This window comes from Lissotriton helveticus, chromosome 12 (assembly GCF_964261635.1).
Source record: "Lissotriton helveticus chromosome 12, aLisHel1.1, whole genome shotgun sequence".
Lineage (NCBI taxonomy): Eukaryota > Metazoa > Chordata > Amphibia > Caudata > Salamandridae > Lissotriton > Lissotriton helveticus.
Window position 1 is genome coordinate 886,964,479 of NC_136073.1, and position 25,297 is coordinate 886,989,775.

The 25,297-nt window shown below is 46.5% G+C and overlaps 1 protein-coding gene across 1 annotated transcript in view; it reads left to right on the plus strand.

Annotated features, from left to right (window-relative positions):
* Positions 1-25,297, plus strand: part of ACTL6B (actin like 6B) — a 173,348-nt gene that overhangs the window by 75,391 nt on the left and 72,660 nt on the right. The window contains exon 7 of the mRNA XM_078671622.1: positions 16,773-16,879. Within this exon, the coding sequence (XP_078527748.1) occupies positions 16,773-16,879 (107 nt within the window). The remainder of the gene's footprint in view (positions 1-16,772; positions 16,880-25,297) is intronic.

A 25,297-nucleotide genomic window follows, 5' to 3' on the forward strand; every position in this document is an offset into this window, starting at 1 on the left:
TCCGAGCCAACCACAGCACAGAGACAGCCCTCATCACAACCCTTGATGACATCTGGGCCCTCTTGGGCCAAAGTGAAATGGCAACCCTCATCCTCCTGGACCTGTCAGTCACCTTTGACGCCGTCTTCCATCACATCTTGATCAACAGACTCCACCGACTCAGAGTCCAGGGGAGACGTCCCCAAATGGATCACCTCATACCTCACCGGAAGCACCCAGACAATCCGTCTCCCACCGTCCGCAAGGATTGTCCCTCAGCCCTACCCTCTCTAACACGTACATGGCCAACAGCGTCAGATCACACGGACTCAACATTATCTCCTATGCCGACGACACCCAGCTCATTCTCTGGGTGTCAGAAGACCCCTCCAACACTAGAGCCAACTTCCACAGGTGGATGATGAACGTCACCGACATGATGAAGGACAACTGTCTAAAGCTCAGCACGGACAAGAGGGAAGTCCTCATCTTTGAAAACAACACCTTACCATGGAATGACTCATTGTGGCCTGCTGAACTCGGCCCACCCCCCTCCCTGGCAACCCAAACCTACAACTTCAGCATCATCTTGGACAGCAAGCTAGCCATGAAGAAACTGGTAAAAGCAGTCTCATCCACCTGCTTTCCTACCCTGTGCATGCACCGTAAGACTTTTAGGTGGCTCCCAGTCAACACCAGAAGGACAGTCATGCAGGCCCTCATCACAAGCAGGTTGTACTACGGAAACACACCCTATATAGCAATCACCACATGCCTCAGACATTTCAGAGAATACAAAATTCAGCAATAAGACTCATCCTTGACCTCACCAGACATCACAACCCGCCTCAAGAAGCTACACTGGCTGCCGATCCAGAAGAGATGCAATTTCAAGATACTGACCCATGCATACAAAGCCCTGTTCAACGAAAGACCAGGAGACATCAACCACCACATGACCTTCCACTAACCAACCAGTGCCCTATGATCAGCCTCCTTCTTCCTCGCAGACACCCCCCGGATCTGCCGAAGACACAGCAGAGGACGCCCCTTCTCACACCTGGCAGCCAAAGCTCAGACCGACCTTCCCCTGCACCTCAGGACTGCTTCTTCACTCCAGCAATTCAGGAAAGGACTCAAGACCTGGCTGTTCGAATGAAGCGAAGCAGTTAGAAACCCCAGCACTTTAAGATCCTCACGGGTGATTTTCCGCACTCTATAAATACTGATTGATTGATTGATTGATGTTACCTTCTGGGAATCTTTTGGTAATATCAGCTAACTTTAGGAATGCTTGAATCAAGTTTCGTGCTATGAACTCTGTTTACAAATCACATTCAGTCGGGAGAAGGTGACAGAATTCTGCAGTGTATCACACTCATCTGTTCTTTGCTGGGTTTTTCATTGGTTCTGGGTGCAAAAAAGAAGCAGCTCATAGAGTTAAGCCCCATGGGCCCAGTCTAAAAACCAAACCTAGTTCAAAGATTATGTCTTTAGAATACCAAAGGATTTGATTCTAAAGTCAAGAGTCTGATTGCTCAGCTGCTGCAGCCAAGCGGACAACATTGTAAGTCCTCTGGTGAAGAAGAAAAGTCGCTATGTCATTTAGGGAGTGAGGTTTGGCCCGCGGAAGGGGGTCTTCTGGGCCAACTACCTATATGCTCATTCAGTGATAATGCAAAGTGATAGTAAGGCGGTATTGAGCCCTGATTTAAACCATTGCTCCAAACACATTTCAGGCGTAGATCCCTCTAACCCCTTGGGAAAGACAACAATATGGATATCACTCCTATGGGCTCTGATTTTGGCATCTTCTGCCCGTTCGGTAAGGGTCTTGGAGTTCACAGTCAGGCAGAACACCTCTGTCTTGAGGTCTCGGACAGTACCCATTGCGGTGATGCGCCCTACAGCTTTGGAAACTCTGGCTGTGGTGTTGCGAACGTCTTTTTGTAGAAGAGCTACATCCACCTAGACCTCTCCGATCTTAGAATCAAGCACCAAATACGAGTCTTGTATATCTTGCAGCATCACTGAGGTGTCCCCTCCCACTGGGCTCGGTTGCCCTGGCGATCTCTACTGGTTGCACCGGTGGCTGCCGTGGACTTGTCAATCTTGCCTTGGTCCGGGGTCACCAGTGTTTTATCGCGCCCCATATTGGTCGCGAGTCCTTGGTAGGTGAGCTCCTGTGCCAGGAATAGTGTTAACCCTGGCCTGCCTGCCCCAAAGCACTCTGGCCACAGGCAGCGCGAGGAGCCAGGCTCTGGGCCCAACAACTTGCTTGGAGTAAGCCGGGGTCAGCCATCCCTTGGGACCTTCCCCGGGGTCACCACCCTGGTATGTGGCATGGCGCCTATACATTCCCCCCTCAAGTTACCCCGCTGAGGCAATGGTCTACTTCAAGCCCTGGGTCCATCACACTGTTGGTGCCCCCTCATTGCCCTTGCGAGCTGCAGCCCGGGCTTATTGGCCATACAGGTGGGTGGGACCTTTGCTTGGCCACTTCCATAGAGGTGCCAAAATCTTGGTTTCCTCAAGTGGGGGTCTAAAGGATCCACAACAGTCTGGGGAACGCTTGATCGGCAGCACGACCGCCATGAATCGTGGGCACAGCCACATAAAATGGTTCCTGTGGCTTCTGTGCTGGGTGTCTCAATGTGGCACCAGCTGTACCCCACCTTTTAGCAGTTCTCCAGCAGGGCTAGGAGCTCAGAAATTAGCGCCACCATCTTAGTTGTCCTGGCTCCACCCTCTCAATCGGTTGTTATTTAAAGAAAACCTGTCCCAACTTCTTCCCCCACTGCAGCTTTTCAAAAACAAATTACTTATTGTAGGAGAGAGAAGCATTTCAACCTTGATGTTTGTACTTCAAAGTAGCAACTATGATATATTTCAGTTCAGAGAACCATAGGCACTGTGCACATGTGGAGAGTTTACCGTAAGACCTGCACATGGCACCAGTCTCTGGGGTCCCAGTGCAATATGCTGCTCATGCAGAAGCAAATAGGGTTGGCACCAATGTCCTTTTAGCTCCCAGCATTACCTCAGGATTGCTGTACTAGCAATGACCCCTGACCCCACAACAGACAGGCCCTTGCAGTATGTTTTCAGAGATTTAAAAGGAAACCAGCCCATAAGTGTGGATAGAGTAGTGTGTGCTTGCACTTTTCCCCATCAGCACCTAAAAAGGTTAAGGTGAAGCGGAAGGTGTATTGAACCCCAATTCCTGTGCTTCCTCCTCTCAACAAATCCAATGTATTATCTTAACGCAGTGCGCTAGAGGGTCGCGGATGACCTCACTGAGCTGCAGCGGGTACCGAACTGAGACAACTCTAGGGTCAGCCTCTTAAAGCTGAACCCCTTCAAGAGGGAGATCTTGTAGGAAAACAACAAACCAAATGGCCATTGGAATTTGGAACACATCCTGTTCCACCCTGTGGGGCTCATGGTTTCGGAAATCTTATCAGATGGATCTGTATCTCAAGTAACGACATCAAAGAAAACTGGAATTTTCCACCTCCATTGCTTGCAAAAAGTTTGTTCTTTGTGGTTGTAGCCTGGTTTTAATCACATGTTCATGTGCATGACCACGCGAGTGATCTTCTGTTCCCATCGCGAGCGTGGTCAGGCACAATGTTTTCATTTGTACTGTATTAACATGCGGAGTCCCAAATGCTTTTTATATTTGTATTTCATGCAACATACAGAGCTCATGGCCGCATTCCTTCTCCATGGCATCGGCAACCGTATCTTGTTAGATGCAGTTGTGATTTCATGGAAGGCGGATCTGCGGCCAGAGGGCTCCTGCTTATATTGAATAAACCTTCATTTTATGCCTTTTGGATTTCTCTTGTTCCCTTTGTTTCCCACGTAACATTTTGGCGACGAGCGGTACCAGGCAGGAGCCCGCTGTGCCTTTGAAATTTTCTTCAATTTTGGATCCTAGGTGCAGCAGGTCTTTTGGAACTTTCGCGCTACTTCAAAGCTTGTTGAGTCTCCTGCAATTACTTTGACGCTTGCTCTGGATGCAGGGGACATTTATCTCATCTTCTTAGAACCGTGAGTGTATTTCCTACGCTCAATTGCAATTTTACTTCAGCGCTCACCCACTCCTACTCGCACTCCACACCACTCCCTCCTCATTTGAGTCTTACATCAGTTGCATATTCAGCCTTCATTGCAGACGCTCTCCTCTATGTACTTACTCGGTGGCCATCTTGGATTGGGCTGCAATTTTGATTCCCATTTCGCGAGTGCAAACAGCTGTTAACCTGGGAGGTGTCAGCTCTTAACAAAAGAAAAGTCAAACTTCGCCTTTGTTTCTGCAAATTCAAATTTCAAACATAATTGTACCTGATAAATTTCTTTCTGCACAAATAGTTCCCTATAACTCCAAGAATTCTCTCTTTTGTTTTCACTCAGTAAAAAATACAGAAAGAGAGACATGTCTAATTTTCAACAGTTCGTGCAGATACAACTATTTCTGCAAAATCCGGGTAAACCTTTGCAACCTTGGGACAAATGGCACAATTCATCTGAAAACATCCTGGTGGCCATTGACGCAGAAAAAATAAATGCAAAGAGGAAAAAGGCAATTCTTTTCAGCAATCTTGAGGTTGAAGGTCAACAAGTTTTTGAAAGTTTACCTCCGAAGGCTGGAATTGATATTTAGAGGCAACTTCCAGATTGAAAACAAATTTACAGAACAGCCTTGTGTTTTATTAGAAAGATGTAACTTCAACATCAGGAATCAATCTTCAGATGAGACTGATGACGAATACATCTCTGCACTCAGGATCCTGGCTGCCAAATTCAATTTTGGGGTGTCTGTTGATGGATCAATATTTCTTTGGATGTAATTCAAAGAAGATTCACGACGTCTCCTTTCATCCAGGGATCCAACTTTGACAGACATAATTGACATGGCAAAAGCAATTGAACGTTCCATAATTTGCAGTAGATGTAATTCTTCTGATGTGTTGACTCAACCCATTAATACTGTCCAGGTCTCTGAATCTGTTAACACTTTGTTGTTCAGGTCTAATAATAACAAGTCTTTTGGTAAGAAAACATCTTTTTGCTACAGGTGTGGCTCTAAGACTCATCCTAGCAACAACCCTGTGTGTCCTGCCATTGGTAAGAAGTGTACTAAATGTCATAAGATGGGTCATTTTCAGGGTGTCTGTAGAAGTGGTGGGGGCATCTCTAGGATAGGGTCTGTGGACATTGCTTCCATTTCGGAGGATTGCTCACAGGACCTCTCCAGAGTTGTACTCGCCCTTGATGTAGACACAATTAAGTCCATGCCAATCAAGGGACTCATCAGTGATGTGTATATATGTATGACTAAGCTGGACATGATCGCAGATTCAGGTGAACCCATCACCATAATATCAGATGTTTTATATGAACAAATTTGGTCTTCAACCAAACCGTTAGAAAAACCAGATGTATTTCGGAAAGCATATGGTGAGAAAGACATTGATATGCTTGGGTTTTACAAGGAAACAGTTACATGTTTAGGTAAAAAGGCTTTGACCAAGGTATATGTTGCCACGAAATGCAAGTTGATTTTAGGGTGGCGAGACTTGTCAAAGTTAGGGTTGATGCTGGTTCCTGAGTCATCCAATCCAGTCAGAAAGTGTGATTTAAATGTACTCTCCATGCAGGAGGCTGAAGATGACCTTGCAGCAGAAATTTAAAAATCTTTTTCTGATGTATTCTCCAACCGAATTGGCATGATACAGAAGTTTGAACACAAAATTAAGTTGAAGAAAAATGCTATTTCTATTTCGCACAAGCCTAGACGAAACCCTTATCGATTAGACCTGAACACAAAACCTTACTAGATAATTTGGTGAATGATCAGGTGATTACTGAGACTTATTCTTCTGAGTGGGTCATTCCCATTGTTATAGTTCGTAAGAGGGATAGAAGTATTAGGTTATGTGCAGACTTGCGTACTTTAAACAAAAACCTAATTATTAATGATTTGCTGTCAAATATCAGTGGTGCAAAAACAGTTTCACTCCTGGACCTTCGCTCGGCATACCACCAAATCCCACTCGCTGCGGAACCTCAAGACCTCACAACTTTCTTTACTCCCTTTGGGGCGTACAAATTCTTAAGGCTCCCGTTTGGTCTAGCTTCTGCAGCAAGTGTGTTTCAAAAACTCATGGATTGCATACTAGCTGGAATTCCCGTACCACAAGCCTACCAAGATGATGTTCTAATCTTTTCAAACACACAAGTAGAGCATAAAAACTCCTCATCTAAGGTATTAGAAACGTTTAACCTCATCACTGTGGCGCGTATTCCGCCGCAGTGCTGAACATTCCAATCGCGGGCGTGGTCATGAGGCCTCCTGGCCGTCATCAGCACTCGCCCACCGTGACTCATAACGGCCGGAAGCCGTCATGAGCATCGAAGAGGTTAAAGATGTAGGCATCACTCTTAAACCTGACAAGTGCATAATTGTAAAGATGAAGTAGACGATCTGGGACATCGCATTTCTGACACTTTGACCAAATTTTCGCTCATACAAGCCATGCAAGACGTTCCTCCTCTTACAGATAAAGATGCACTCAGGTATTCTTTAGGAATGAGTTAATATTACACCAGATTAATTCAGGGGTACGCTATCATCGTTCAACCCCTTAGGAATCTTCTAAAAAGAACGCTCAGTTCCTGTGGGATGAGGTTGCTGACCAAGCGTTTAATACAATAAAACATATCATCACTAATACCCCTGCTCTATAAGCATTTAAACCAGGTGCAAAATGTCTAGTCACTGTTGATGCCAGTAAAATTGGCCTAGGTGCTGTGCTTTCACAATCCTATGACAACAATGAGCACACTTTTGCTTTTGCATCCCGCTCTCTCAAGTCATCGGTATCTCGATACAGTACCATCGAGAGAGAAGCTTTCGCCTGTTTTTGGGCCATTGAAAAATTCAAAACTCACTTATGGGGGATGAGTTTCATTCTATTCACTGATCACAAACCACTGATTCATGTACTCAATGGTATTGGGTCAGGGAAAGCCTCTTCTAGGTTTGTGAGATTCCTATCACAATTGCATGAGTCCATTTTTAGGATTGAATTCTTTCCAGGCAGCATAAATTGCTGAGCTGATTTCTTGTCCAGAATGACCATTCAAGATATCAGTTCTGGTGAAGGACAAGAAGAAGTTGAGTCTGTGGAGGCTACCTTGGATCATATTTTGAGTAGTCACGGTGTGGTTTCTTGCAGTGAGTGGATGACTGCTCTTTCAGATGATAACATTTTGTATCAGGTCATGAATTTTGTCACTAAAGGATGGCCCAGAGAAAGATGTTTACCTGCCCCATTCATACCTTTTTTACATGTTTCTAGTGAGTTATCAATAGTGGATGGCTTAATTTTTTGTAGCGATTTGATTGTCCCACCACTTGTAGGTAGACACAAATTATTTCAAGCAGCACATTGAGGGCATTTAGGTGTTGGAGCCACATCTAAACATTTGAAGCAATACTTTTGGTGGCCCCTTTTTAGACTCACAAGTTGCCGCTTGCATTTCATCTTGCTGTACACGTTTACTGTCTGACAAACACTGGCCCCTCACAACACACCCTTGCACGTAGATCCCTTTCCAGAAGAACCATGGCCTAAAGTAGCCTTGGATTTTGCAGGTCCATTTCATCTGATACCATCTGATAAAAAGTTTCTAATAGTTTTAGTTTATTCCTTTGCAAAATAGATTTTTTTTATTTTGATCCTAATGCAAATACTGTCTCAGTCATAACATTCTTACCTAAATCCCCTCGTCTCTATCCTCTCCGTTAAACCTTGTCCCCCTGTCCTCTACCCCTCCCACATAGCTATGAAAGCCCTTGGCTCTTTGCTTCTTCTGCTGCATCTCTTTACTTTACTCCCCTCTCTGCTGCCACCGTTATTTTATTGGTTGGTCTTCTTCAATAGCCCTCAAACTATCCTAAGGTTCTCAGCAACTTCCAGCCCATCTTATTGCGTCCTTTATCTCCAGATTTGTAGATCAAGACGCAGTTGTTGAACTGCAGTTTTGTTGAATCCAAGGATCTACCAGACATCCTGCAGACTGGGATCTGCCCTCTGCATACCACGGAGATACCTCTATACGCCGTCTTTAGCGACCTGAGACACATTGTCGATCAAGGTGGTAGAGACGCCTTGATCCTTGGTGACATCAGTGCCACATTGGAGATGGTGCCTCTCCCCGCACTTCTCAGTTGCCTTCATCAATCACCTTGGCGTCCATACCTTGGCCTGATCGCTTCAATTGCGTGCAATAGAACACGGATATTGCCCGGGTCCCCCTTCTTTACTCTCCTTCCAGTCTTCTTGGATGTGGAGTCCCTCAGGGTTCATCTCTCTGTCTTGCCCTCTTCACTTTCTATCTGACTCCTTGGCAGGGCTGATCAGTACTTTGGGTTCTCCTTTAGATCTTACGTGGATGATGCCCTGGGCATAATTTCGTTTAAGGATGATCTAGAAAACCTTCTTGATAAAGTATCTTCCTGTCTTCCATCAGTTGCAGCTTGGATGGAGCTCTGTTCTTTAAAACTCAATGGTGAGAAATATGAGCCGCACCACCCTCTTAACAATTCAATTCAAAAGCTTTATTCGACAGTAAGTCATAAAAGCACATACAATGCACAAAACTATCAAAATACACAATAAATAGTACATGAACAATACACCAGATAAAAGGATATTAAATTCCGTCTGATTACTGTTGGCTAAAAAAGCTATAATTCATATATGATACATTTAAAATTAGTTCATAAGATAAAAACAACTTTATAATAGCGATAAAACCTTATAACTAGCTAGCAGCAGATGGCAATAAAGTGCGTGTACGGATGATCCAAGCCCACCTCAAAAATTTGGCTAAAGCAATAGCTATGTGGGGAGAACAATCAGATCCTAGTATCCTTAAAGCTTCTATATGCCTCAAAGTGCCCAAGGAAGAGCAGATAGGTCTCAACCATTTGCGTCGTGGGGCTGCATATAGGGGACATACAAAAAATAAATGGGCTATAGTCTCTGCCATGTCTAAACAATTATGACATTTTTCATCTAAGGAGGACGCCCATTTATGAGTAAAAGCTTTAATTGGTAAAGTTCCCATGCTGAATTGAAAATACAATTTTCGATCGAGGGGACTCTCAATTATATCCCAGTATGCTTCACAGGACAGCCAAGATTTGTGATCTAAAAAACGACCTGTCAAAGTAGTGTTCATACCGGACCGGTAGGATGACATCAGGATCATTTCCCAATATTTTTCTTTCAATTGGTTTTTTGAGGGGAAAACTGCAGTGCCTGGTTCATCCCATAATAATCTTAAATCCATCTTTACCAGAAGAGACCTTAGATCTTTTAGCCACTGGATTTTATGAAAGCGATCTACAAGGATCACATCCTTCAAACCCTGAGCATAATGTGTAAGTTCGGGGGTGGTCCAAATTCGCCTCCAATACAGAAGTGGGCGTAACCTAGCCATGTCTACCACATTTTTCTTACTTAGGTCTAATAAGAGCGGAGCCATAGGAGTACTTTGAGGAACACCAATCAAACCACGTAGGAATTTGTTTTCAGCTTTTGCAAGGTGACTCAAATTATTAAATCCCTATAACACAGGTGATACCTAGATGACCTGGGTACCCCGCTTATTCCATTTACATCTTCAAACAATCTTGGGGTCATATGTACGAAGCCTTTTAGCATTTCTTAATGGACCGAATCGCAATTTTGAGCCGTTAAGACGTGCTAAATGGGCTCCATATGTACAAAGCAGAAACTCTGTCGCAAATTGCGATTTCTATCTCATGGAAATGACAATTTGTGATTACCCAAATAGGAAATCACAAATAGGGATTTCCCATTTACGATTTCCTAGGCACTTGTACAAAGTATTTCCTAAATACGAAAGGGGCATTTAGGGAATGTTATTACCATTGGTTCCAAGTCGATGGTAACCACCTCCACAATAGGAAAAGGCGATGGGCGAGGGTACAAGTGTGAAGCACTCCTGCTTAACTAAACTGGCCCCCAGCACTGTTGCTTTTGTTACTGGGAGCCGATATTGCAGCACTGCTGCAAAACCGCCCCCCAGTAACAAAACCGCCCCCACCACTCCAAAACTGACCCCCACTGCTCCAAAACCGGCCTCCAACCTTCCAGCCTCCCGGGGAAACACCCGATGCCCACTACGACCAGTCCGGCCCTGGTTGGTGGGCATCCCCACCTGACCCAAACATTGGAACACCCCATCAGGGACCCCCTGCTGTGCGCCTGATGACCTCACCATCAGCAAGAATCTCAAAAACCCTCTTTCTGCCTCATTTCCATTACAGATTACTTTCAATTTTATACTCCAGCACTTGGACGCCCTGGTAAGCTCTCTGCGCGCTCTAGTAAGTATTTTCATTCACTGTGCTAAGAAGTATAGCGCCTTGAGGCCAATAGAGGGGAATTCTTGCATTATAATCTAAATGAACATAACAACATACAAGGCCGGTTAATTGTCATCGAGTGCCCTTACGATCTTGAATTATGTATGTCTAATATTTTGAATATTTGAGTACCTTGGTTTATTTTCTTTAAAAAAATTCCATTTCCTACAGTGACCGCCAAAATAAGAATTCACTCCAAAAACACTTCAAGGGGCGGCTAAGTAGGACCAACATTTCAGTGCACGTTCTACCTGCACTACTCCTGTTGGCCACTAGATGGTGCACGTTTCCATGTATGCAATGTAAATGTAAATTGATACTTGTATAGCGCACTACTCACCCGCAAGGGTCTCAAGGCGCTTGTACGAATACCGCTGTGGAACCCATCCTGGCTTTCCCTGTGAGGTGTCCACTCCTGGGCACCCCCAAGGTGGAGGCCAGGCATCCTTAGCGTTGTGGGGGCCGTTGTGGAGATTAAGCAAGCTATTGCCCAGAGTTGCAGAGTGGGACCCATGATTAGAATAGGCACTGAGGCGCGAATTATCAGGTCCGTGAAATTTTGAGCCCAAGACCCGCCGAGGCGGGGAATTGAACCCTGGTCCCGGGCTAGACCTCGGCATCAGGGTCTGCCACTCTAACCATTGAGCCACACTTCTCCATGTGGGAACACCGGTGTTAACAACAGCTTTAGAAATCCCCGCAAGGCTTTTTGCTAGTTTTTTTTTTGCTATAAATAAATTAAAACAGTCGACTCTACAAAGTATCTCATTGTTCCCTTTGTAGTTCAGCCTTTTCCAATCTCCTCCAGCCTTAGGCAAGACAACGCAACATGCATGCCTGTTAATTATGAAACTGAAAGAAATTATTTATTTTATTAATTCATGTATTTATTTACTTGTTGGGATATCTCCCTCCCAAGCATTGCCCCGTGGATGTATAATACGACAATTAAGGCAATAAGTGTAAGAAAAGCGCCACAAACCTTTGAGAGTGACACCAACACACACTAGCTTAACATCGTGGGATTCTGGGCAAATCACTTCATTTCATTTCATAATCTTTATTTCGATACTTCGATATCATAATAGATGCATAAAAACAGTAAAAGCACATAAAAAAGTAGAATGACAATATTACAACTACCAGGTTAAGTGCAATTCAATAATTGATACAGAAAACAATCGGGGTGTCAGTCATTGCATTAAGAACCTTATATAAATAATTAAAGGCATATAAATAAATACGAATATAAAACATTCAGATTTGAGAACATAATTATTCTGAGCAGACCATAGTATATCTCCTTTAGTGATCTCCCCGTGCCTAACAAAAATGAATTTGTCAGTCTGTAATGCAACTGGTGCTCTTGTAAAGCGCTCTGATACTTGATTCGGGTCAAGTTCGCATTATATAAAACTCTGTAAAAAAATATATATAACATTGATGTATATTTCCTCGTTTTTATTCCTACACACAGTCTCTCTCTCTCAGACTGAAGTTCCTTGTCTCACAGACAGTTCCCCAGTGCTTTAAATGGGAAAAAATACGTGCAAGTACTCATTGTTATGAACTAGAGGTGTGGCGTGTGGGCGGGTCTAGGGGCGGGGCTAAGGGCAGGTTATGATGATACATAATGACTTCTGTACAAGTTGCAGCACACATCAAAACTCATGAGAAATGCGTTTATGTAAACAAAACACTTTACCTCATTACACAAAATGAAAGCCAAACAGGATGGTATGTTAACAGTTCCTTGTTTTGTAATATTTGCTGCTTCTTAATGCCATGCTGTTATTTGTTGTTGAACTTAGGAACAATACTATATCCTCTCAAGCATGTACACACACACACACACGCACACACACGCACATACACACGCACACACACACACACACACACACACACACACACACACACACACCACACACAAACACGCACACACACACCACACACACACACACACACACACACGCACACACACACCACACACACACACACACACACACACACACACCACACACACACACGCACACACACACGCACACACACACCACACACACACACACACACCACACACACACACACACACACACACCACACACACACACGCACACACACACACGCACACACACACCACACACACACACACACACACCACACACACACACGCACACACACACCACACACACACACACACACACACACACACACCACACACACATTCCAGACATTCACTTTAAAATATCTCCTGAGAGTGTCCTGATTCTTTTCCTTACACACAAAACAGGCACACAGAAGTTGGCAAGCACACAGACATAAGCAAACACTCACACAAAATCTCAGGTGGTATTAAAGCCATTTAAACTCCTTGCCTCCCACAGCTTTCTAAATTGCAACTGTCAGTGTGCTGCCTCCATACCTGTGTTTGCCCAAATGCACACAATAGTAATGGTGAACACAGGGACATCATTTACACACCTGATTGGAAAGGGGAGTGGGAGAAGGAGGCTAAAGCACTTTCAGCTGAATGGTGGATGTGTCTCTGATCTATGGTGCAGAGTCTGTCTAGACCCTGCACTGGTAATCACAGCATGACGCAAGGCAAGTCCTCTCAGACCCCTGCAGTCTCAGGCATTCAAATGGACATTGCTGGAATCTCCAGCAGGGACTCTGCAAAAGGCTACTGTGCTTACAAACTCCTGAGAAGCAGGTACCTAACCGGAGCCTGCAGTGCCGTCTATTAGCATACCGGTACTCTTCCTGGCTTAAGAGAAGTGCCAGCACTGACTGCCAGAAAATTCGGACGTGCCGGTACTCAGTACTGGTGAGTACCGGCCCATTTAGGGAATTTACTGCCCCTAAAATGAGTACGCCGCTTTGTGCGCACTCGGAATCATGGGTGTCCTCACTTGCCAATTTTTTTTCCAGCAAAATTAAGACCATTCAGGACTCTTTCTTGTGGGCTGGGGTAGTGGCAGACCCCGCCTCCAGTGTCCGGGCAGGGTCGGTTTCTAGCTATGAGCCCACGTTTTCGGAATTTCCACCTCTAGCCGTAGCTACATCACTAGAGCTCTTAGCTAAACTAAAGTCTGGGTCCCCTCTTGATCCCTGCCCAGCCACATTTTTGGCTAAAGTAGCTGAGGTAATAAATCCCCTTGTTAATCCCGTGCTGAACCTTCCTCTCAGCACTGGAGTGGTACCATCAGTCTGGAAGCAAGCTATGATCATCCCGTTACTAAAAAAGCCCAGTTTGTATCCGGAGGTCTATGCTAACTATAGGCCTATTTCCCTCTTGCCAGCCTTTGCTAAAATCGTGGAGAAACACGTACATACATCTCTCTCTAGTTTCCTTGAAAGCCACAATCTGTTACATTCCACTCAATCCGGCTTCCGTACCAACTTGAGCACCGAGACGGCGCTGCTGGAAGTTACGGAGGCAATCAAGGAGGTAATGGATGCAGGAGGAAAGGCCATGTTGGTGATGCTCGACCTGTCGGCGGCCTTTGACACCATCCCCTATGAGGGTCTCCTCACCAGACTTAGTGAGATCGGTCTGCGGGGGACGGCGCTCAGCTGGTTTAGATCTTTTTTAGCGGGCTGCTGCCAAACGGTCTGGGCTCCCCCTTGTTCTGCAGTAGTGCCGCCACTGGAGGTCGGAGTGCCTCAGGGCTCTGTTTTGAGCCCTACTCTCTTTAATATCTCTATGAGCCCTCTGGCGGCACTCGCGGAGTCGTTCGGGGCCCAGATCGTGTCGTATGCCGACGACACTCAGCTCCTCTTCACGTGTGGGAAGGGGTCTGAGTTCGACGGTGAGAACATCCGAGGGTGCCTTGGGGCTGTTTTTAAATGGTTCCAGCTAAACAGCCTCAAGTGTAACTCAGACAATTCTGAGGTGCTCTTTTTCGGCTGTCGGTCTGATCCAAGCTGGCAGGATTGGTGGCCTGTAAATATGTTTCCTCCATCGGCTGCATCTACGATGGCCAAGAACCTTGGAGTTAAAATCGATAATGGCTTAACGTTGAAGTCCCAGATTCTTGGCTTAGCAGGAACATGCTTCGGCCTCCTTAAGATGCTCCGTAAGTTCCTTCCCTTGCTCTCGTTGGCACACAGGGAAACTACGGTGCAAGCCCTTATTGGATCGCGGCTTGATTATGCCAATGTCCTGTACTTGGGCCTGCCGGAGTACCTTCTCCAACGTCTACAGGTGGTTCAGAACTCGGCGGCTCGGGCCATTTTTGGCCTACATAGGCGAGCCAGAGCGTCTGACCTCCTGTACACTCTTCACTGGTTGCCTATCCGGAAACGGATAGTTTTCAAGGCACTTACTTTGGCCCACAAGGCTTTTCATGCTACTGGGGCCAAATACATTCAGAAGCGGCTGGCTCTCTATCAGCCTGCCAGATCTCTGAGGTCAGAGTCGCAGGCTCTGGCTGCGGTCCCAGTCATAAGAAGAGTACGGACTGGTGGCCGGTCTTTCAAGCGCCTGGCGCCTCAGCTCTGGAATACCCTGCCGATTACTCTTCGTAGGAATACCAAATTATTGGCCTTTAGGAAGGACCTAAAATCCTGGCTTATCGCTCAGTAAGCCTGCCCCTTCTCCGCCTGCCACCCTGTTTCCACTGTAGGACACTCCTCGGAGTAGCCGAGCGCTATATAAAACACCACCTAACATTAACATTAACATTAACATTAACATTAAAACACTGCTATGTACCCAAGTTCTCTGGAATACCGGGTTACCCTGTACTACTATTCCAGAGCAACTGATTCGTACGTCAGTCACAGCCTCACAAACGCAGTTGAGTCGCAAAGTAGTGTGAACAAAACACCCATTACATTGCTACCCTACTTTAGTATATTGGGTCCAACATGAGTTCCCAATTTATAGATATAGTAGCTGTACCCGGCCACGCGTTGCTGTGGCTCAGTCTGGTTAAATGGAATAGAAAGAAAAGAGTAAGCGCACGTTTCTAATATGTTTAATTTCACAATGCTTGTGGGTATACAATATGTTTTTGTGACTATTGTCTGTATGCGTCCCTTGTAGTTGTTGCGCAGCAAGCAAATAGATAGGCCTTTCGATTAAAAACACGCACGTATTGTACACGCACGTATTCAAATCCAACGTTGTGTTTATATAAACACGCGCCAATGTTGCAAAGTGAACCAACTCCTCCCCCCTCCCTTCACCCACTTCCGGGTCTGCCATCCTGACACCAACTGTCCATCCTAATATATGTAGACTATTGTCTCTATGCGTCCCTTGTATTGGTTGCGCAGCAACCAAATCGATAGGGTCTGTTCGGCCTTTCGATTAAAAACACCAGCGTATTGGACACGCGCGTATTCAAATCCAACGTTGTGTACATATAAACATGCGCTTAATCGAATCCAACGTTATGTCAAAATTTCAAAGCAATCGGTGAAGAACTTTCGGAGATTTAAGATTTTGAACAAACGAACATTGACATTTTTATGTGTCTGTTCGGGCTTTCGATTAAAAACATGCGCGTATTCGACACGCGCGTATTCAAATCCAACGTTGTGTATATGAAAACACACTCGTATTTGAATCCAACCTGCCATACTGACACCAACTGTCCATCCTAATATATGTAGACTATTGTCTCTATGCGTCCATTGTAGTTGTTGCGCAGCAGCCAAATTGATAGGGTCTGTTCGGCCTTTCGATTAAAAACACACGCTTATTGTACACGCGCGTATTTGAACACGCTTGTATTGCACACACGCGTATTCTAATCCAACATTGTGTATATATAAACACGCGCTTAATCGAATCCAACGTTGTGTCAAAATTTCAAAGTAATCGGTGAAGAACTTTCGGAGATTTAAGATTTTGAACAAACGAACATTGACATTTTTATGTGTCTGTTCGGGCTTTAGATTGAAAACACGTGGGTATTCGACACGCGCGTATTCGAATCCAACGTTGTGTATATAAAAACACGCGCGTATTCGAATCCAACTTTGTGTCAAAATTTCAAGGCCATCGGTGAAGAAATTTCGGAGATTTACGATTTTGAACAAACAAACATTTAAATTTTTATTTATATAGATTAAAAACTGTGTGTGCTTCTGTTTCCTCTGTATCAGTGGAGTGTTCACATTCTGTTATCTTTTTAGTTGGCATCTGGCATGAAACTAAAAACAGTTAGCGGCTGCTCCCCGAGCCACATGGTGTGCTCCTGGGCAGATCATGCCATTTACCTGTGCTCTCGTGTTTTTATCTGCCTGCAGGACTTTTTCTTAGAAACAAGGGAAGGACATCAAGTGTACATGACATTTCTGTTCTGTTTTGCAGGGATCGTGAAGTCCCCTCTGGCCGGGGACTTTATCACCATGCAGTGTCGCGAGCTCTTCCAGGAGCTGGGCATTGAGATTGTGCCCCCGTACATGATCGCTGCCAAGGTAAGGGTGGGTCTGATGAGCAGGGAGGGCAGAGGCTGCACACAGAGCAGGGGCACCAGCAGCCCTGTGCTCTGCAGGCCATTGAGAGGGGCATTGTAACCTGGGCAGTGGGTTTACAGTCCTGGTCTTCCATGGAACAACCTAATGCATTCTGGGAGTCGTAGTCTTGTTTCGCTACAGTTGAAAAACTGAACTGCAAGGAATTGATCACAGTGGTTCATAAAAGGAATGACATAGATTGGAAACATGATGTCCTCGTTGATAAGGCGGGTATGGTCAGCCATTGCAGCCCTGAGAGGAACATTTGATTTGTGCCATGTATGGTTTGGGCAGTTACTCTGTTGAGCAGAAGAAATCATAAACATTCAGAATCCGTGAACCGCCCCAGGAAAAGGTCACTGTTGGGAAGTGAGAAGAATGGTGAATGTTTGAGCCTAGTGAATGCGCAGTAAAGTGACGACGAGTTGCGGCACACTAGTAGTGAATCGACAGTAAAGCAAAGGTCGGGGAGTGTCACACTAATAGTGAATGCGCAGTAAAGTGACGGTCGGGGAGTGTCACACTAATAGTGAATGCGCAGTAAAGTGACGGTCGGGGAGTGTCACACTAATAGTGAATGCGCAGAAAAGTGACGGTCGGGGAGTGTCACACTAATAGTGAATGCGCAGTAAAGTGACGGTCGGGGAGTGTCACACTAATAGTGAATGCGCAGAAAAGTGACGGTCGGGGAGTGTCACACTAATAGTGAATGCGCAGTAAAGTGACGGTCAGGGAGTGTCACACTAATAGTGAATGCGCAGTAAAGTGACGGTCGGGGAGTGTCACACTAATAGTGAATGCGCAGTAAAGTGACGGTCGGGGAGTGTCACACTAATAGTGAATGCGCAGTAAAGTGACGGTCGGGGAGTGTCACACTAATAGTGAATGCGCAGTAAAGTGACGGTCGGGGAGTGTCACACTAATAGTGAATGCGCAGTAAAGTGACGGTCGGGGAGTGTCACACTAATAGTGAATGCGCAGTAAAGTGACGGTCGGGGAGTGTCACACTAATAGTGAATGCGCAGTAAAGTGACGGTCGGGGAGTGTCACACTAATGGTGAATGCGCAGTAAAGTGACGGTCGGGGAGTGGCACACTAGTAGTAAATGCAAAGTGAAGGGATGTTTGTGGAGTTAAAGAATATGACAGAATTGATTGATAAAATGTGCAGTCCTATCCCCAAGCTTAGGAGCACGCTCCCATGACCACCCGCAAGAACGGAAACAGCCTCGCCTCCAGAAATATACTCAGGCCCAACTTTTGTAATCTCCTCTTGTCAGGAAGCAGCTTAAGTCGTTTCTGGTCACTCCCCTCCAATATGGCATTTAATGTATTGGTTTTATAGGTAGTAGGCTGAGCTTTATGCAAGAGTGCATAATGGAGAGAATCCTGGTGGCTAAAGCTGCATCTCTCATGGAAAAAAGAAGTGCTCGGTCACACAGACAGGGGGCACTGTGAGTGTCTGGAGCAGCACTGGTGTGTTAGCACACTGCTCTTCTGCAGCCTAGGACGGAGGGGCTTCAACAATGAACCAGAGAACAGGCAGATGTTGTGGCACACATGCTCTCCAGTGAACCTGCTCTTTTAGTGATTTGAAGCAAAAGACCAGAATGTTTAAACCAGTTGCAAAGGTGCATGAGCTCCAAAGTGTTATCTGGTTGGCACATCATGCAGAGTTTAATGGTATTTCCATGAAACCAGTTCATCACTAGTCCAACCCCCGTCCACCCCACAGAGCTCAGGCCAGTGGTGCAGCTGCGTCTGCTCCTGTTTCCTACTTCTGTGTTTTCCCATGGCCTGGTGTCTCTGTATGACTAGGACCCTCTGCCTTTCTGTGGGTACTTGGTTCCTCTCCTGTGGGAGCTTTGTTCTGTCCTTTGCCAACACTAAAACAGAGTGTTCTTGGAAAGGTGTTGTGGCCTTCCAAGTAGCACACATGCACCCCTCAGCAACTTCCATATTGTATATCCGAGTGAATATCTCTGCTGTGCCTGTGTCACCTGTAGCTACTGTTCCAGTCCACTTCGCCTGTGCATCAGTTCACCTGTGCATCAATAAACTTGTGCATCAATTTCACTTGTGCGTCAGTTCACCTGTGCATCAATTAACTTGTGCATCAATTTCACTTGTGCGTCAGTTCACCTGTGAGCCAGTTTACCTATGCATCAGTTCACCTGTGCATCAATTAACTTGTGCATCAATTTCACTTGTGCGTCAGTTCACCTGTGAGCCAGTTTACCTATGCATCAGTTCACCTGTGCATCAATTCACTTGTGCATCAGTTCACCTGTGAGCCAGTTCACCCGTGCATCATTTCACCTGTGCATCAATTCACTTGTGCATCAGTTCACCTGTGAGCCAGTTCACCCGTGCATCAATTCACCTGTGCACAAATTCACTTGTGCATCACTTTACCTGTGCATCAGTACAACAGTGCATCAATTCACCTGCACACCAATTCATCCGTGCATCAATTCACCTGTGCACCCATTTACCTGTGCATACATTCACCTGTGCATCCATTCATTTGTGCATCAGTTCACCTGTGCATTAATTCACCATTGATGAATCCTTGACATTGAGAAGATCTTATTTAATCCTCAATTATGAAGTCTGTCAGCGCAAATCGGTTCCCATTTGATCTCTTTACCAGTAATTATTATTAGAAAATTGACCCGTGACATAGGATGGAGGATGAGAAGGTGCTTTATAAAGACTCTTCGGTGCTAACACAATTCTCACTCCAAGTACTAGACGAACTTGAGTTCTTCGGAATGGATAAGCCTCTGCGCACCTTGGTGTTCTTTCGGTGCTCGCTGCTGACTTGAGTGCTTCGGAATGGATACGCCTTTGAGTACCTCTATGTTCTTACGGTGCTTGCTGCTGACTTGAGTGCTTCGGAATGTTTAAACCCGTGAGCACCTCGGAGTTCTTTCGGTGCTTGCTTCTGACTTGAGTGCTTCGGAATGCATACGCCTGAGCGCATCTCGGTGCTCTTTCGGTGCTCGCTGCTGACTTGAGTGCTTCGGAAGGGATACGCCTTTGAGTACCTCTGTGTTCTTACGGTGCTTGCTGCTGACTTGAGTGCTTCGGAATGTTTAAACCCGTGAGCACCTCGGAGTTCTTTCGGTGCTTGCTTCTGACTTGAGTGCTTTGGAATGGATAAGCCTGTGAGCACCTCGGTGTTCCTTCGGTGCTTGCTGCAGACTTGAGTGCTTCGGAATGGATACGCCTGTGCTCACCTCGGTGATCATTCGATGCTTGCTGTTGACTTGAGTGCTTCGGAATGGATAAGCCTGTGAGCACCTCAGTGTTCTTTCGGTGCTTACTGCAGACGAGTGTTTGGGAATGGATAAGCCCGTGAGCACCTCAGTGTTCTTTCGGTGCTTGCTGCTGACTTGAGTACTTTGGAATGGATAAACCTGTACTCACCTCGGTGTTTTTCCGGTGCTTGCTGCTGACGTGAGTACTTCGGATTGGATACGCCCTTGAGCACCTCAGTGTTCTTTTGGTGCTTGCTGCTGACTTGAGTGCTTCGGAATTGATAAGCCCGTGAGCACCTCAGTGCTCTTTCGGTGCTTGCTGCTGACATGAGTACTTCGGAATGGATGCGCCTGAGGGCATCTCTGTGTTCTTTTGGTGCTTGCTGCTGACTTGAGTGCTTCGGAATTGATAAGCCCGTGAGCACCTCAGTGCTCTTTCGGTGCTTGCTGCTGACATGAGTACTTCGGAATGGATGCGCCTGAGGGCATCTCTGTGTTCTTTTGGTGCTTGCTGCTGACTTGAGTGCTTCGGAATGGATAAGCCTGTAAGCACATCTGTATTCTTTTCGTGCTTGCTGCTTACTTGAGTGCTTGTGAATGGATAAACCTGTGAGCACCTCGGTGTACTTTTGGTGCTTAGTTGAGTGCTTTGGAATGGATACGCCTGTACTCACCTCAGTGTTCTTTCGGTGCTTGCTGCTGACATGAGTTCTTCGGAATGGATATGCCAGTGAGCAACTCATTGTTCCTTTGGTGCTCGATGCTGATGTGAGTACTTCGGAAATGGATACGGCAGTGAGCACCTCCGTGATCTTTTGATACTTGCTGCTGACTTGAGTGCTTCGGAATGGATACGGCTGTGAGCACCTCAGTGTTGTTTCAGTGCTTGCTGCTGATGTGAGTGCTTTGAAATGGATACACCTGTGAGCACCTCAGTGTTCTTTCGGTGCTTGCTGCTGACTTAAGTGCTTCGCAATAGATACACCAGTGAGGACCTCAGTTTTCTTTCAGTCCTTGCTGCTGACTTGAGTGCTTTGGAATGGATACACCAGTGAGCACCTCTGTGTTTTTTCGGTGCTTGCTGCTGACTTGAGTGCTTTGGAATGGATACGCCTGTACTCACCTCGGTGTTCTTTCGGTGCTTGCTGCTAACTTGAGTGCTTCGGAATGGATACCCCTGTACTCACCTCGGTGTTCTTTCGGTGCTTGCTGCTGACTTGAGTGCTTCGAAATGGATACGCCTGTACTCACCTCGGTGTTCTTTCGGTGCTTGCTGCTGACTTGAGTGCTTCGGAATGGATACGCCTGTACTCTCCTTGGTGTTCTTTCGGTGCTTGCTGCTGACTTGAGTGCTTCGGAATGGATACGCCTGTACTCACCGCGGTGTTCCATCGGTGCTTGCTGCTGACTTTAGTGCTTCGAAATGAATACGCCTGTACTCACCTCGGTGTTCTTTCGGTTCTTGCTGCTGACTTGAGTGCTTCGAAATGGATACGCCTGTACTCACCTCGGTGTTCTTTCGGTGCTTGCTGCTGACTTGAGTGCTTCGGAATGGATACGCCTGTACTCACCTTGGTGTTCTTTCGGTGCTTGCTGCTGACTTTAGTGCTTCGGAATGGATACGCCTGTACTCACCTTGGTGTTCTTTCGGTGCTTGCTGCTGACTTGAGTGCTTCGAAAAGGATACGCCTGTACTCACCTCGGTGTTCTTTCGGTGCTTGCTGCTGACTTGAGTGCTTCGAAATGGATACGCCTGTACTCACCTCGGTGTTATTTCGGTGCTTGCTGCTGACTTGAGTGCTTTGGATTGGATAAGCCATTGAGCACCTCGGTGTTCTTTCGGTGCTTGCTACTGACTTGAGTGCTTTGGAATGGATAAGACGGTGCACACCTCGCTGTTCTTTCGGTGCTTGCTGCTGCCTTGAGTGATTTGTAATGGATACGCGTGTGAGCACCTCACTGTTCTTTCTGTGCTTGCTGCTGACTTGAGTGCTTTGGAATGGGTAAGCCCTCAGTGTTCTTTCGGGGCTTGCTGCTGACTTGAGTGATTTGGAATGGATACGCCAGGGAGCACCTCTGTGTTCTTTTGGTGCTTGCTGCTGACTTGAGTGCTTTGGAATGGATAAGCCAGGGAGCACCTCGGTGTTCTTTCGGGGCTTGCTGCTGATTTGAGTGCTTTGGAATGGATAAGCCAGGGAGCACCTTGGTGTTCTTTCGGTGGTTGCTGCTGACTTGAGTGATTTGGAATGGCTAAGACTGTGCACACCTCAGTGTTCTATCAGTGCTTGCTGCTGACTTGAGTGCTTCGAAATGGATAAGCCTGTGCACACCTCGGGGTTCTTTCGGTGCTTGCTGCTGACTTGAGTGCTTAGGAATGGATAAGCCAGGGAGCACCTCGGTGTTCTTTTGGTGCTTGCTGCTGACTTGAGTGCTTTGGAATGGATAAGCCAGGGAGCACCTCGGTGTTCTTTCGGGGCTTGCTGCTGATTTGAGTGCTTTGGAATGGAGAAGCCAGGGAGCACCTGGGTGTTCTTTCGGTGCTTGCTGCTGACTTGAGTGCTTTGGAATAGATAAGCCCATGAGCACCTCAGTGTTGTTTTGGTGCTTGCTGCTCACTTGAGTGATTTGGAATGGATACGCCAGGGAACACCTCAGTGTTCTTTCGGTGCTTGCTGCTGACTTGAGTGTTCTGGAGTGGATAAGCCTGTGAGCACCTCGGTGTTCTTTCGGTGCTTGCTGCTGACTTGAGTGCTTCGAAATGGATACGCCTGTACTCACCTCGGTTTTATTTCGGTGCTTGCTGCTGACTTGAGTGCTTTGGAATGGATAAGCCAGTGAGCACCTCGGTGTTCTTTCGGTGCTTGCTACTGACTTGAGTGCTTTGGAATGGATAAGACGGTGCACACCTCGCTGTTCTTTCGGTGCTTGCTGCTGCCTTGAGTGCTTTGTAATGGATACGCGTGTGAGCACCTCACTGTTCTTTCGGTGCTTGCTGCTGACTTGAGTGCTTTGGAATGGATAAGCCCTCGGTGTTCTTTCGGGGCTTGCTGCTGACTTGAGTGATTTGGAATGGATACGCCAGGGAGCACCTCTGTGTTCTTTTGGTGCTTGCTGCTGACTTGAGTGCTTTGGAATGGATAAGCCAGGGAGCACCTTGGTGTTCTTTCGGTGCTTGCTGCTGACTTGAGTGCTTTGGAATGGATAAGCCCATGAGCAGCTCCGTGTTTTTTTGGTGCTTGCTGCTCACTTGAGTGATTTGGAATGGATACGCCAGGGAACACCTCGGTGTTCTTTCGGTGCTTGCTGCTGACTTGAGTGCTTTGGAATGGCTAAGACTGTGCACACCTCGTGTTCTATCAGTGCTTGCCGCTGACTTGAGTGCTTCGAAATGGATACGCCTGTGCACACCTCGGGGTTCTTTCGGTGCTTGCTGCTGACTTGAGTGCTTTGGAATGGATAAGCCAGGGAGCACCTCGGTGTTCTTTTGGTGCTGGCTGCTGACTTGAGTAATTTGGAATGGATACGCTAGGGAGCACCTCGATGTTGTTTCGGTGCTTGCTGCTGTCTTGAGTGCTTTGGAATGGATAAGCCAGGGAGCACCTCGGTGTTCTTTCGGGGCTTGCTGCTGATTTGAGTGCTTTGGAATGGATATGCCTGAGGGCATCTCGGTGTTCTTTCGGTGGGGTGCCTCTGGTGTTTGACGGAGGGCTGCTGCTGACACGGACCTCGCTCCTCTGCACTTCGCGGGAGCCGCTCGCCGGTCCAGGAACTTTGCTGTCTCCGCTTGCCTGGGACCCTGAGGACTTTGCTGGTACTGCCTGCACCACGCATGGATAGAGGCGGGACTGCGAGGACCAGCCTGCTCAGCGGCGCTGATCGGCCGCAGCTGGTCCTCTTCCCGCCCCCTCCTGTGTTTCCTCCTTCAATAGGACCAACCTTAACGCGCACGCGGGACGCGCGCGGGGCTGAGCGCGGGGCTAAGCCCGGGCAAAGGGCGGGCCGTCTGAGGCCGTCCGAGGTCGGTCGAGGTTGGGTTGGGACACCCCCCCCTGTGTTTGCTCTGTATTGTTTTAGTTGCTCGTGTCTACATTGACATTGTTGTTTCTATCCGCTCCCCTATTTACATTTGTTTATTAGTTTATTAGTTTTCATTCCCGTTGTGAATTATGCCTTTACGCTCGGGGAAAGAAAGAGTTGTGCATGTACAGACGGGCAGTGGGGTGGTAACTGGTCCCCTCGATGCTTTCATAACCAGGGCGACAGGTTTTTTAGAAAAGGAGATTGCCTTCGCAGAGAAACGCTTATCGTTAGATCTCATCACAGGGAAGCGCTCCTCTATTGGTCGTCTTGCAACAGTGGCTAGTCCACAGCCACTCTCCATGATTCCCACTGAGTCTTTGCACACAGTACAGGCGGATGTCCATCCAGAGGTGGAGAGGTCGATCTTGAACTCTAGTGGGAGCGGATCTCAACTTAGTGCTTCTATAGGAAGCAGTAGTGGAGAAAGTATATTAAATGTGAGCCCAGCCCAACCCGATCCTACCATTAGAGAGTCTCAACGGAATATTCCCTGCAAGAGGAAGAGAAGCAAGGGCCCTCAGATGGGGGGTACTTCTAAAATACCCAAAATTAATAGTAATCCCCAGTCAATCCCTACCCCGTTAACAATTGTTAGTTCCCAACCTTCCATGGCTGCAACTTGTCCTTTATCCCCCTCCCAATTATTACTGACAAATCAGGCTATTAGTACTGAGAGTTTTAATATTGATGACGATGGCCTTTTAAGAAAAATGGAATTGTTGGTAAAATCACTTATTCTTCCATTACTTGAACGTACTAGACTTATGAACTTGAAGCTCTACCTCTTGGAAAATCTGGTTAAAGAGAATACCGGGGTTCTAAAAAAGATAGTAAACGTTCATCCCATACCACCTATCTCAGCTAGTATCCCCAATCCCTTGGGTGCCGTTGTTTCATCTAAACGGCCTCCACAGGCCCGCATTAAGCAATCTAACACTCAATCAAGAACACACAATCTGGTTAACGAAACATCTAGGGGTGGGAGTAAGAAGATAGTTGACACAAGGCATAATGTTAATACTCCCACTACTATTGCC